At 38.7% G+C, this 15404-nt stretch overlaps 1 protein-coding gene across 1 annotated transcript; it reads left to right on the plus strand.

Annotated features, from left to right (window-relative positions):
• The first annotated feature begins 160 nt into the window (after nt 1–160).
• Nucleotides 161–14616, plus strand: LOC141106532 (alveolar macrophage chemotactic factor-like). The gene is made up of 4 exons (XM_073597382.1): nt 161–285; nt 5274–5409; nt 8608–8688; nt 11242–14616. The coding sequence occupies exons 1-4, from the start codon at nt 219–221 to the stop codon at nt 11300–11302; spliced, it is 345 nt and encodes a 114-aa protein (XP_073453483.1). The 5' UTR covers nt 161–218; the 3' UTR covers nt 11303–14616.
• The last annotated feature ends 788 nt before the right edge of the window (nt 14617–15404 follow it).

Consider the following 15404-nt stretch of genomic DNA (forward strand, 5'->3'; position numbering starts at 1 on the left):
CTAACAGAATTTAAATATGTAGCTATATAGACAGATAATGGAACAGCTATAGTAAGCTTTTTTTCTAAAATATGCATGATTCAGAAATTTGCATAACTGCTCCTTTATTTGCAAACTTCCTTTTTTTGATAAATAAATAGAGGGACTTTGAGCCAGAAAATAACAGAGGCAGGAAACGGCAAAACTGATTTACCTTGCAGAAGTTTATCCACAGCAAAATGCATCTAAAGAGTCTTGTTGCAGCATGTGTGCTGGGATTTTTTGTGATGACCGAGGTTATAGAAGGTGAGCTCCTAAAGACTTTTGCTTTAAGTTTCCTTTGAACTCAACATTAAGAAAATATATTTTAGCATTAGAGAAATGTAAACATAAGCAATAGTATAAAGTTGTTATACAGTATATTGTTTAAAGAGATGTATTATGTGCTGTGGATTTTTTGGCATTGAAATGTGACTAACCAAAGTATATTTTTTTTCCTCAAGAGAAGTGGGGGAAAGATTAGAACTTCTGTTATGTTTTTTTATTGCTGTTGGTATCTCCATTAGGGGGATTTCTCTTCACTTTTGGTCTTGATGACCACTGTCTGTCCACTGTTACCGGAAAAATGAAAGAAAATTCTACTTGGAAATCTTAATTCTTTCCTATACTATCCAAATTAAAAAAAGTATTGGCTGGAGTTCCACTGTAAGTGTAGCTGCTTAAAATACTTTATGCCTGTACAACATAGGGTGTTTGGAAAAGATTTTCATTTTATCAATCGAAAAAATATGCAATTCTACCATCAATTACCGAGCTTGTTTTACCGTTGTTCCCCATGTTTTTTCCCTTTCTTCTTTATATTCCATTGCCACATGTTGTATACAATGCCTTCTTTTGTCTGTTGTCTTGCTACTCTTGTTTCTCTTGCTTTTTCTTTTATAATTAACTTTTTTTCTTTTGTATTTATGAAATATTTTTGTACTCCCTCCATTTTTTTTCTCTAAATTTTTCTTTACAATCCCATTCAGTTTTTATTTTTGTCATTCCTACATTGCAATATGCTTTTTGCCAAATTATTAGTGAAAAAAAACAGGACAGGTCATTGTAAAAAGCATAAGTGGACTTTACTGCTGAGAGTGTTATACCTGTACAATTTAGGGTGTTTGGAAAAGATTTAAATTTTATCAATAAAAACATATGCAATTCTACCACCAATTACAGAGCTCATTTTACTTTTGTTGCCTCTGTGTTTTTTTCCCTTTCTTCTTAATATTCTGTTGCCACATATTGTATATAATGTCTTCTTTTGTCTGTTGTCTTGCCACTGTTGTTCTAAAAAGCATAGGTGGACTTTATTGCTGAGAGATTTGTTTGAAGGAAGCTTGTGGTTCACCCAAGAAAGGTGATTCACAGGTTTGCATTAAAGGCCAATCCTGACGGATTTTTATCTATTATATTTATCTATTACTGTTGAGTATGGAGAGGAATGCAGTTCACCTGTACCATGTAACAGTACCTGTGCTTTTAGATCATTGCAGCATTTGCTATCACCCTGAGCACAGGGTGACAGTCAACCCTGTGTAAGCTCTGACTACTGCTATGAGCTGAATTTATTCAGGGCACTATTTTTCTTACTCTACATGGCTGTTATGATCGGCAAGTGTTAAAGTTGCCAGGAATTAAGGGAACCTGTTGCTTTTTTCCCTCCATGGGCAAAGCAGAAAACAGATGCAGCGCTAAGTAACTGATAAAATACCGGTATATGAAAATAACAACAATAAAGTGACAACAAAATTACACATCAATTAACCAATGTAGTTGCCTACAAAGCAAAAATAGTTATGCATAGTAGTGAGAAAACTTATGTGTAAACATGTTAAAAAGTACAGTGTCCATTAACCTACCTGGTGGTATGATAATGTCTGATTTTTTATGCTGAAAGCGGCACATTGTTTTGCATGGAAATTTGGTGTTCTATATTGTAGGCCTGTAATTCTTAGGAATAACTCAGTTAAATTTGTCCAAACAAGAGTCTAGTAGACATCCCGGGTATGATAAAGTTTGAAACACGAAATCATAAATTATAATATAATAAATAACTATAAATAATTATAACAAATAATAATATAATAATAATAAAATGTATTCAATAACGTAATCAAATCAAAAACACTGAAATTTGCTCGGTTGCAGAATTGTCGCTGTTGTTACTTTCGGAGACTGTCCGTTTGTGGGCGCAGTCTATTTAACTCCTGTTAATTTCCCCTGCAAAATGGTCAGACCTCAAAACCATATTCTGTTAGTGTCTCAAATTAACATACATGTGTTTTTTTCTTTCCTTGCTCTTTTCCAAGTCCTGTTTTGTTGACCAATAAAATTTGTAGCAATTTTTTATGATTTATGTGTTTTGTTAATAATTTGTTTTGCAGATGCATGCTCAATCCAAGTAATGCAATTTACACTCCCCCCAAAAAAACAATTTTCATGCAACAGATTTACCAGCTGCAGCTTAACTAGGCTGATTGGCATGGCAAAACAAAAATAGGTGTGATTTGTCTAAAAGCTACTTTCCTGATGCCTTCATAGTAGTATATGCATGGATTGTGCTTATGCTGCCATGGATAGGCACCAGGAAAGTAAAATTATAGAGAGGAAAGTATTCAATTTTCCATCTTAGCGCAGTGGTTCTCAGCCTCGGTCCTCATGTACCCCCGACAGGACATGTTTTGGGAATTTATCTTAGCTAAAATAGCTGTCCAAAATACCAAGCCATTGACTCTGATTTAAAGCACCTGTGCAAGATGAAAGTAAACCTGCAAACATGGCCTGTTGGGGGGGGCAATTCAAGTGTACTCGCTGTAAATTTAAGGGGAAGCACTGGTGATTTCATCATCCAATCATGTAGAAGCAAAGATGCTGTTTTTTTATTATCCTTGCATGTCCCCCTCAGATTTCCAGCAACTGCACTTCCAAGTGCACTTGTAGTGCAAAGTGGATTTGGCTTTAGTAAATAAACCCCAAAGTCCAAGATACCTAATAATTTGGGGAATACACAGTAAAATGCTAGAGTGCAATTTAACTAATTGGGAAACTATTTAGATTGACCTGTGTGTCCCCAAGGAAAGACATTGGGTAGGGTTTTACCCTCACTTCCTGTTTGGCTATGTGACAAGAAGTGAATAAATGTGAAAGAGAAAGTGGCAAAATTTGGGAGGTGTCTTCACCCTATCAGGGGTGCAGACATCCCCAAAAACTGACAAGACTTCTAATCCCTCTGCACTCTATCCCCAAGCAAAAATGATAAAGGATTTCATTTAGTTTAACTTTGCAAGGACACATTCCTAAGTTCAACTGTGATGCGTGTCAATGGCCCATTTAGACCTTGTTTAATAGAAAACACCAATTCCCTTTCACTATAAACATTTGTTAGTCCAGTCCTGGAAATCTGCTTTACTATTAATTTCCATAAAAATTGGGTTCCTGCAGTTAGATGCACCAAATGCATGTAGATGCGCGACCGCTGTGTGTGTGAGATGCGCAACTGCTGTGTACGCAGAGGTATGTACCCATGGCACACATCTGGTTCCCAGAAGCGGTGGCCAGCACAAAGGAATGACATCACGCCCCTGCAGGAAGTAGCTTGTACTGTTGCTAATTTCTTCCCACCCCCATGCCCCGCTCACTGTTCTCTGAGGAAGAGATGATCCTTATTTGCAAATTAAGATCATTTTTGATTTATTTTTACATGGGGTGGTGTTTGTGTGGGTCATGTGTGTATATCTAAATGATTTGGCCTCAAAACACACACCTACTTCCTGTGTACAGATTCACGTCAGTGCCAATGTATATTGCTTCCTGCTTCAGTGTGTGTGTATATATATATCTATATATATATATATAGATATCTATATATCTATCTCTATATATATATAGAGATAGATATATAGATATCTATATATATATGTATATAGATATATACACATATATGTTCGTGTGTCCACCCGCAGAGAGAAGTTGGGTAGATGCTACACTCCCAATTCTGGAGGCATAATAATGGTCCAGCACAGGGGCCTTCAAACTACGGCCCTCCAGTTGGTCAGGAACTACAATTCCCATCATACCTAGTCATGTCTGTGAATGCCAGAATTTTACAATGCCTCATGGGATGTGTAGTTCCGCAACAGCTGGAGAGCCGTAGTTTGAAGATTCCTGATCACTCTAGCATGTCTTGAAAAAAGGTGGTTTCTCACATGCCTTGTATAATGCCCAAGAAATATTGTTAGGAAAATACAAGTGGGTCATGGCACATCTGCATTCAAAATTTGGCACTTAAGATGGTCATACACTATGCAATCTACAATTCGATATTTAGGTAAAATAGGTAATAGGAAGACGCACTTAAACAATTAATTCAAAATATAGGAAATCAAACAGGCTTTTGCACTAAATCTAATTTATTTAAGATCTAACTGATTGCAGTGTATGGTCACCTTTAAGATCAAGATCGGAAAATATTAATTCATTGGGTTTAGAAACAGTTCCATGTTCTTTGTAATGTAGTGAAAGATTTGGGGGAAAAAAAAGAAAAAAAAACACATTTCAAAGATATTTTAGAAGTAATAGGAATGAGATTAGCATCAAAAGGGTTAATTAACTGAGAACACCTACTAATTGCCTAACAAGACACATCCAATGAGATGAAATTAACCAATTGTATTGGGTGTGCGCTATTATCAATGAGAAAACCGCAGTTACTCTAGCGCCAGTTGCAGTTTACATATGCGGGAATTTATTATCGTTATTTGCGCTTCAATGTGCGCCAGTTCGCACGTTCAGTTAACAACTTTTCTGGCGCACCAATTAATGTTTGAACTGGTGCAGTGCCTTTTTCTTAGTAAATCACCCCCCCATTATTTTTAACATGTTTACACATATGTTTTCTCACTACGATGAATAACTATTTTTGCTTTTTAGGCAACTAAATTGTTAATTGGTGTGTAATTTTGCACTTTCACTTCATTGTTGTTATTTTTATATATTTTATCAGTTACTTAGAGCTGCACTTTAAATCTCTCCATTCTCTTCATACAATTTGTCTAATTGCAGTGCCAGCAGCTACGGTTAGCGAGCTGGGTGGCGCAGTAATTATTTTATTTTTACTTCCTTTAGTATGTGTTAATGTCATTCATTTAATTTGTGCTAATGTGATGCTGTGACTTGTCTGCAAAGTTGTCTATTCCAAGTCATGATATAAGTAAAAATAACAGCACTTTTGTTCTTATTTATTATTGCAGGCCTATATGTAGAACCAAATATGCCAATTATGAGATGTAATTGCCGTAAACTAGCAACAACCCATATAAACAAAAACATGATTAAGAAGCTTGAAATCATTCCAAAAAGATCTTATTGTGCAAAGGTGGAAATTATGTAAGTGTTTCTAGTTGATTCAGATAAGTACCTTGTTTGCTTTATGATTGGGTAGATTGTATCATACGTCATTGGTGAAGAAAGAGATCATGGGGTTGGTGGTTACAGCAGAAGATTGTCCACTAGCCTGCTAGTTGGATTAGTAATTTTCATTGATGCTTTACAGTTCAAACATATTCCCTTGGTAATAATGGCAGACATTATTATATTATTATATTTATAATTCATTATACTCCTAAAATGTTATCTTCAGTTAAGCCCAAGTCACTAAAGCCAAAAACCGAAGAAGGAAAAAAAAAATGAAAGATGAACTCCAGGCAAACAATAAAACACACCATGAAATGCATATAGAGAGGTTGTCTTACCTGCCAAAGGATTTGTATTTTTGTCCATGCAATCCTGAGATTTACACAGCGTGGTTTTTCTCTGTTGCACTTATAGGTCACCTCCCCACACCCAGCCTATGACTGGACAGTGAAGGAGAATAAGCAGCAGATTAATTAATGTATCTCTCTGTCACCTTGCTCTCTCCTCCTATCAGCCGTGTTAGCACACCAGAACTGCAGGCCAATAGATTGGCTCCGTGTGCTCCATCTACCTCTCCCAGTCCTAACTCTGCTTTACAAGGGACAGCAAGAGTCTGATACCAGGTTAAGTTAGGTAAATACATCGCCTGCATATAAAAAAATACATTTGAGAATCTATTCATTTATTTGTGTTTACTTGATCCTCCTGGAGTTTAGCCCACACCAACGTATCAAATGCTTGATTTAATTTTCTAAATAAAATAAAAAAGCAGCTGAGATTTGGTTGCTCTGAGTGATACCTCTGCATCCCCTGTATTCTAGGTTTTTAAATATGAGCACCATTGCAATCTAGAGAACACAGACACAGTGCTAAACATGCAGAAAATACTGCGTCCACATGCAATCTGCATCTTTCTCATTAAGATCTATTTTATATTTCATAAAATAGTATCTTATATTCATTAAAACACCATACCCCATTTAGTGCAGGATAAAAAAAAATGCTTAATCTGATTTAATTGCACACTGTGAATTTCTCACAGTGCCTGGAGGGTATTTAGCATCATCTAGCGCTTTTCTCCCCAGTATTATGTCCCTGCATTGCTCATTCCATTCATTGGATTTCAGTTCTTTCAGCTCAGCCTTACGTGTGGGTGATACCTAGGACAGTCTGCTGTTTTCAGGAAGCTATCTATGTATAGACCCTTCCAGTGGCGGCTGGTGAAGTTTTAGGATGGGGGGGCACCAGGCCCCGTCCTTCCTTTTTGACCCCTCCCACTTGGTGAAAATGGGCATGGTTTCAGCTAAATAGTGGGCGTGGCTCTAAGGTGGTGTGGTTAATGTCTGAGTTGAACGAGGGATGGAGGGAGAGAGGGATGGAGGGACAGCAGGCCCAGATCCAACACAACAATAGAAATATGTGTATTCTAGAAAGTTTAACAATCAGCAGATAAAGATACTCCAAACACCTGGTGTTAGCACTTCAATCATCCCAGCACCATGGTTGTTATGGTGTCAGGATGATTGAAGCGCATTATTTCTATTATTACATTGTAATATAAAATGAAATCATTCAACTCACCATAATGCAGAATCAGTGGGAGCCCCGAGTGTGTCACTAGCCATGACGCCTGCCACGAGATGCCATCAGGTATCCCCAGCGGAGTCCCTCCTTACATCAGGTGCCCCCAGCGGAGTCCCTCCTTACATGCAGCCTGTGTCACATAAAATGCAGCCTGTGTCACCACCAAATTGCAGCAGCATGTGTCACCACCAAATTGCAGCAGCCTGTGTCACCAAATTGCAGCAGCCTGTGTCACCACCAAATTGCAGCAGCCTGTGTCACCACCAAATTGCAGCAGCCTGTGTCACCACCAAATTGCAGCAGCATGTGTCACAACCAAATTGCAGCAGCCTGTGTCACCAAATTGCAGCAGCCTGTGTCACCAAATTGCAGCAGCCTGTGTCACCACCAAATTGCAGCAGCATGTGTCACAACCAAATTGCAGCAGCCTGTGTCACCACCAAATTGCAGCAGCCTGTGTCACCAAATTGCAGCAGCCTGTGTCACCACCAAATTGCAGCAGCATGTGTCACAACCAAATTGCAGAAGCATGTGTCACCAAATTGCAGCAGTATGTGTCCCCAAATTGCAGCAGTGTCACCAAATTGCAGCAGTATGTGTCCCCAAATTGCAGCATCGTCACCAAATTGCAGCAGTATGTGTCACCAAATTGCAGCAGTGTCACCAAATTGCAGCAGTATGTGTCACCAAATTGCAGCAGTGTCACCAAATTGCAGCAGTATGTGTCACCAAATTGCAGCAGTGTCCCCAAATTGCAGCAGTATGTGTCCCAAAATGTCAGCAGTGTGTGTCCCCAAATTGCAGCAGTATGTGTCCCCAAATTGCAGCAGTATGTGTCCCCAAATTGCAGCAGTGTGTGTCCCCAAATTGCAGCAGCATGTGTCACCACCAAACCCCCCTCCCCCCGTTACTTACCTTGCTATGTGTTGTCCTCTCCAGGGGTGTCTCCTGTGCAGAGCTCCGTTGTTCTCATACTTCCTGTTTCCAAGAGAGAGAGAGAAGCAGGAAGTGACATCATACTCAGATGTCAATCAAACCACCCGGCCATATAGTAATAGATACTAGGGCCGGGCTGAAGCTACTCGGCGCTTCACAAAGCGCTGCAAGGCGGGCTAAACGCCCGCAAATGCAGCGCCACGTCTGCAATCTCGTGATTGCATAGACGTGGCGCTTCCCATAAGTGCACTGTGTCCCGCATCGCACTGTGTCTGGCGTCCGAACACAGTGCACTTAAGGACCTTTTTTTGTATTTTTTTTTTTTTTAAAGGGCCAGCTTTAAAATTTTTTTTTTTACATTTTTTGTGACTGCCTGGAGGGGGGGGCGCCTAGGCGCCCCCTATGGACGGGCCGCCAATGGACCCTTCCATCAGTCATAATCTGCCTGCATTGCATAGAGATGCCTAGAGATCCTGTGATGGTATCGCTGGGTCTAAAACAATGCAACGAATAGGAAATGTTTTATTTGAAAAGTTTACTAACCTGTTGATGAAGGGGGACGGGAGGGACATATAAGGCAAAATATAAGCAAATTAAACTTCAGCTTTAATTAATAACTGCAGTTACAGAAAACCTGTATTCTTCTTCCAGAATAACACTAAAGAATGACAATCAAGTATGTATTGATCCAAATGCAAGGTGGTTTTCGGCTCTTCTACCCAAGCTGTACCAGTAAGTTTGTCTGCTTAGATATTCATTCAATTCATAGAAAGTGGTCAATTGTAATTGTATTTACAAAGGTATAACATTCCGCAGCAACTGATATTTTTCATTTAACAACTGACATAAGTCAGTCAAGCAAGACTGGGAAGAATATGGAATTTCCATCTGATGAGCCACGTTGGCACAGTTTGCAATAAAAACCTGACAGGGATTCAAACCCAAGATTCTTAAACTGTATCTTTTTAAATTTTGCTTAAAATTGTAAAGGGTTATAACCCATGTCAAGTTTCTATTTTTGTCTGTATTCCCTCTAGATAAATTTACCATCGTTATTTCTCCTAGTGACCATTATCCCTGGAACTAAAAGTGATGGAAAAATCCAAAATTTTGAGTTGTCCCCAAAACCAGAATATAGGGAAATCTTTTTTTCCAATAGTGTTTATTGTTTTTTGAAACAAATGTTCACATGCAAGATAGAACATATGTTTACAAGTTCCATATCTTAAACAAGCATTGCACAATGGTTTCCAGAAACCCAAGCCTGGGTTTGTTTACATCCGACTGCCCATAGAGGAGAGTGGGCAGTGCCTGTGTCTCCTCTGCATAAGCGGAGCAGACATGGACCAGCCATCTGCTTGCTCAGCTGGGATCAGCGAAAAGATTCCTCGCTGAGCAGGTGGACTCCAACGGAGCCCGTCCCGTGTGAGGGGCCTGTAAGTCTCATACATAGTTACATAGTTAGTCTGGGTGAAAAAAAAAGACACAAGTCCATTTAGTTTAACCAATAAAAGGGGGGAAAAAAGGGGGAAAAAATCCTAAAAAAAATATATCATACAATCCTATATACACAACCCTTTACCCACAGTTAATCCAGAGGAAGGCAAAAAAAAAACAGCAGAGAATGAACCAATTAGCTACAGCAAAGGAAAAATTGCTTCCTGATCCCCCAAGAGGCAATTGGATGAGGGAATCTCATGAGGGAAAATCTTTCAATAGGCAAACTTGTTCCAGTGACAGCTGAAACGGGGATGTTCCCCACTTTATAAGTCAACAAACAGAGGTTTTAACCTCCCTTATACTATATAAATGTTTTAGCTTTAGATAGACTATCTACTGGCATTTAGGTTGTCCAAGGTACTATTTGATTATGTAGATCTGGGAAGATGTTTTGTAAGGTGCATCAAGGGATGCTTTCTCTGTTCCTTTAACAGATTTGCCCTAGATTCATGTTACATGATTAACTTTTCCCCAGAATATTATAAAGACCTTTACCTTTAGCTCTTTGAACCCATGTAATGATTTGGTGTCTAATGCCCCGTACACACGGTCGGATTTTCCGATGGAAAATGTCCGATCGGATCGTGTTGTCGGAAATTCCGACCGTGTGTGGGCTCCATCGGACATTTTCCATCGGATTTTCCGACACACAAAGTTGGAGAGCAGGAGATAAAATTTTCCGACAACAAAATCTGTTGTCGGAAATTCCGATCGTGTGTACACAAATCCGACGGACAAAGTGCCACGCATGCTCAGAATAAATAAAGAGATGAAAGCTATTGGCCACTGCCCCGTTTATAGTCCCGACGTACATGTTTTACGCCACCGCGTTTGGAACGATTGGATTTTCCGACAACTTTGTGTGACCGCGTGTATGCAAGACAAGTTTGAGCCAACATCCGTCGGAAAAAATCCTAGGATTTTGTTGTCGGAATGTCCGAACAAAGTCCGACCGTGTGTACGGGGCATTACAAAATTAGGAACAAAGTATTTTTGAAATATAAACTTTTAAATAAGTATAATAGCAATAATATCCTTATTTATTCCACAAAGTGTTGGAGCTCACATCTATTGATCTTCATGTAATACAATAATCTATTTTAATAGGAAAGGGAAATACCTTAAAGCAACCCTATAACTTGTAAAAAAAAAATCCTGTCTGCACATCCAGTGAAAAAATATGCTGTGGCAAATGTTTGGTCTCCACAGTTATTGTTGCTGCTGCTATCCAAACACTGTGGCTATCTGACACTTCTGGGTGTGTCAAATAGCATGCCCCCCCCCCCCACTAGGCCTTATTGTATCTCCTGCTAACCACTACGTTATTTAGTGTACTGTAGTCACAAAGTGGCCAGAAGGAGTAACCATAGTCCCCAGTGGGAAACACACAATCTGACTCACCCAGAAGTGTCAAAAAGCAATGCTGCTGGTAATGTCTCAAAGGAAAAAAAGATTTGTCTTGGTACCTGCTGGAGAGGTAAGCATACAGCTTTGTTTTCCTTCAAAGGATTCTGCAGGCTTGATTTTGTATATAAATGACAGGTTCTCTTTATTAGATTGTAGGGTAGTCAGACAATCGGAATATAAGCCTGCCTCTGACTCTATTGTTAAACATATAAACATACAAGGATGCATGAGAAAACAACATAACAATTATGGCACAATTATGAACAATTATGAATCAGTTTATTTCCATCAACAACAAAATGTTGATGGGCGGCTTTAAATTGCATTTAGGGTGACACAAAGCTTTGCCTTTAATATTCATTTTATTCTGTTTGACAGGCTTGCGAAACAGAAGCAGGGGAAGCAAGAAAATGGACAAACTACCATGCAAACTCCATAGTCAAACTACAATGTGTAATCACTGCTTACAGTGAGGTGTAGGGCAACCTCTTCAAGTGCACAGTCATGTATAAAAGCGTAAAAAATATTACCATCACTCCAGCTTGAATTAAAATGACAACTTTATGCCCTCCTCAGTAAAAACCAGCAATCTATCTTTGAGTTTACATGTTTCAGGCTGTATAAACTCTTATGCCCTGTACACACGATCGGACTTTCCGACGGAATATGTGCGATCGGAGCTTGTTGTCGGAAATTCCGACCGTGTGTGGGCTCCATCAGACTTTTTCCTTCGGAATTTCCGACACACAAAGTTTGAGAGCAGGCTATAAAATTTTCCGACAACAATATCCGTTCGCGTAAATTCCGACCGTGTGTGGACAATTCCGACGCACAAAGTGCCACGCATGCTCAGAATAAATTAAGGGACAAAAGCTATTGGCTACTGCCCCGTTTATAGTCCTGACGTACATGTTTTATGTCACCACGTTTAGAACGATCGGATTTTCCGACAACTTTGTGCGACCGTGTGTATGCAAGCCAAGTTTGAGCCAACATCTGTTGGAAAAAATCCATTGATTTTGTTGTCGGAATGTCCGATCATTGTCCGATCGTGTGTACAGGCCATAACTCGTAGCAACCTATGAGTAGGGGTTATATAGTCCAAATAGTGTAAGCAAGGCCATAAGTAGTTGGTTTTAACTGAAGATGAAACAAACATTGTCATTTTATTCAGGTGGACTGATGGAGACCTTTGTGGTTTTATACATATACAAACTTTATATGAAAACTGCATTTAAATGTATTTAATGCTAAAACAAAACAAAAAAAAATGTTTTTACAAAAAATTGTGTTAAAGATATTTTGTACAATAATTTATTTCTGGGTAAATGTAGGTGTAGACCTAAAAGGGAAGTTGAATAAGCAGGCACATCTTAACTTCCAACTTTCTAAGATGGGAAAGAGGGCCACATTTCAGAGCAAAGTAAGTAGGCAAAGGATACAGCCCAGCCATGCCCATGTGATAAATTAGTATGCAAAAAATAATTGGACAAATCCACAAGGGCTTATTTTCTCCACTCCATTTCCTTTATACTGTGTTTTCAAATTAACAATAAACATTAAGCTTTTAATCCAATCTTTAGACTATTATAGCACTTATAACACTAGAAGCAACAGGGTAAACACACAATTTTTTTTAAATACTAGCAAACCAGGTTTTGAAACTATATATATATATATATATATATACATCAAAGAAATGTGAATATAATATGAGATACTGTGAACGTATATTATATACAGAATTGAAAAATCAATTTATCATGATAGGGTTGAATTTCAAATTAGTTTAAAAAAATGCTCTTAGAAGCTGCTAATCTGCTAGCTTCATTAGTAAAGTGTAAGGTCAATAATTAGAGTATGTCTGGGCTCAATGAGCAGTTACACAAGAGCCATTGCATAACATGGCTTATTATAGCAGCTCCAATAAAAAGCTGAAAGGAACTGTAAAATATAGTAACAGCTTAGACAAGCTGCTCTAAAGTTGCAGGATCAAGATTAGTTATTACATAATCAGTTTGGGAGGCAATTGATTTTACAGCTTTCTAGTTATATGAACATACTAAGGTTGGGGCGTGTGTTTATTTCAGGGGAATTGTCAGAAATTATTATAAATAGTTTTGTACACGGTGATGGTGCAAAGAAAAGGTGCTGTAGTAGTTAGTGTCTTTTTTTTCAGATGTACTAATACACTGTATAATTTTTAACATTTTGACCTAGCTGATCAACTGAATGATTACTTTAAAAAATTATGATTTTGTAATAATGTCATTTGTGTGTGGTTCTCTAAACAACACTTTTTTCTCACTCTGCACAATCTGAAAGTCCATCTCTGACTCTTCCGGCCTTATAAACCAATGCCATAAACATGCTTGCTGGGCAGTTGATCTTCAGCAATACATGACCAGTGTAGATCAGATGTCCCCAACTTTCCTTTTTCCTGCCCGGCCATAAGTACTCGCCCCACCCCTTCTCATTACCTAGATTAACGAGACCAGACATGAAATGGAGTACAAATGGCCATAGCAGCCTTTTTATTAACAAACACTTATTCAAATAACATTCTTTACATCAACATCTAAAACCAAAAGAAAAAGTCCTCAGGCCTATTGGTCTATGACGGCAACCCCAAAAATTCCAAAACATATTCCACTGCTGCACTGCGGGACCTTTACCATGATAAGGCCTCCAGCCATGACACACCAGCTCGGAGACAACCCCACTACCCGCAGTGCAACCATTACCCTATTCCAGCTAAACCATGTTAACTGGAATCCACCAGAGGGGCACATACCACCGATGAGTCCCCCACACTTCCATCTCGTAAGTAATTTCTTACACCGTCACAGACCAAACTACCGCCATCCAATTTCCCTGTTCATACCACACCTGCAAAGAAAGAAAAACAGACAGACAACACACAGGGACGGTGGGTGCTAAACTGCCTGCTTCTTCACCTGCGGACCCTCCAATAATGCCCGGGAGCCCCGCCTCCCCCTTAAGTAAACTATCAGACTGCTCCTTTTCCTGCTTTTCCCAGCCAATCCTCTCTTTTTCCTGCTTCTACAACTTTAGCTTCTTTAACCCCTTAGTTGCCTCCCCTTCTCACTCTGTCATGCCAGCCCTTCACTATTTTCATTACATTCCTATCGCTCCAGGCCTCACTGCAGTGATGCCTTACACTTATTGAAGAACATGATGCACTTGCTTATGTTTGACACCTGCCTCGGTCCTGTATGTGCACACAAATTCAGTAAAGTCAATCACCCTTTCTTATGGTCTTATCTTGTTTCTGATTAAATGTCTCCTCACCCCACAAAATTGGATGAGCAGGGGTTTTAGATTTAAATAAAATTTGTTTTACAATGTTTTAGTTCAGTTTGGATTCTTTTTTCTTTTTTTTTTCTTTAATTTGCAGTGCTTCGGAGGGAATGTTGACAAACCCTATAATGTTTATTAATCTGTGTTATTATTCCAGTCTACTTTTGTCACTACATGTTTACATTTATCTGATATATTTGTGATTGTGAAAAATATATCTATATGCAATCAAGCAGCAGCATAGTTAATTTTATATTCTGTTGATATATTTATAAGTAGACAATAGTCTACTGATAGCATATAATTATAGTGTACAACCACCACAGTGTTAAACCAAGCACTCTTTTAGACACCCTAAGCCTGCAATTGAAATGTTCTGACATTGATAACTTACCTTTGTAATATTACAAAAATTAAATCTTTTAAAACCGATGTCAAGCATGTAGTGTTGTCTGTTCCTACCAATGTTAATCTCACATTTAACATACCCATATATGTATGGTACTAATACTCTTTTCGAATCATGGTAACACTTTTTAAATATACCTGGTAGTGGCAAACACTAATAATTCCTGTAACTCTGTAGAGTGTAAAAAGTGTAACTGAAAAATATAGTGTTAAGTGTCTACTACTAGACCCATTATGTCCAGTTCAAACTCAAGCTGTACTATCAAAACGAATAAAGGCCAAATCTTGTGGCCACTTTTATTAGTAATTACATTCTCATACCAAAAAATAAAATAAAATAAAAACAAAAATGTTTTGAAAAGTGAGTACTTACCAAGTGACCAGAGACTAAAGATCTCAGTATATGCAAATCTAGGAAACAACAACACAGGCATGGCAGATTTTGAAAGATACGATTGCTTACGGAATCAAAAGTCAAACGAATAACCTATACTATAAAAAATCCTGTAGTTGGTTGAGGGATTTTTTAGGCGCCAATAGCACTACACAAACCACTGCCACCATCTTTAATAAGCCTTGGGGGGAGTCGACATCTTGGAGAAGGCTTATGGGGTGACCATATTGGAGTGAACTCTGCCATCATGAAGAAGTCTTCCGGGGGGGACCCCCCTTTCTCACCATCTATAACCTTGCGGCAATAGAGATGAAAAAAATCTCATCGGCATGCCCATACGACCCCACATAGGCATAAGGCAAATGAGACAGGGGAACTTCATTTATACCACCAGGGGTCATGGCTGAAATACAAACCA

The sequence above is a fragment of the Aquarana catesbeiana genome, linkage group LG01 (genome assembly GCF_042186555.1).
Source record: "Aquarana catesbeiana isolate 2022-GZ linkage group LG01, ASM4218655v1, whole genome shotgun sequence".
In the NCBI taxonomy this organism is placed as follows: domain Eukaryota; kingdom Metazoa; phylum Chordata; class Amphibia; order Anura; family Ranidae; genus Aquarana; species Aquarana catesbeiana.

Excerpts from the sequence above, each read along its gene's own strand:
- LOC141106532 (XM_073597382.1), top strand. The coding sequence starts at position 219 with ATGCATCTAAAGAGTCTTGTTGCAGCATGTGTGCTGGGATTTTTTGTG. Across the intron at positions 286-5,273 it reads GATGACCGAGGTTATAGAAG|GCCTATATGTAGAACCAAAT; the intron begins GTGAGCTCCTAA and ends TTATTATTGCAG. Across the intron at positions 5,410-8,607 it reads TGTGCAAAGGTGGAAATTAT|AATAACACTAAAGAATGACA; the intron begins GTAAGTGTTTCT and ends TTCTTCTTCCAG.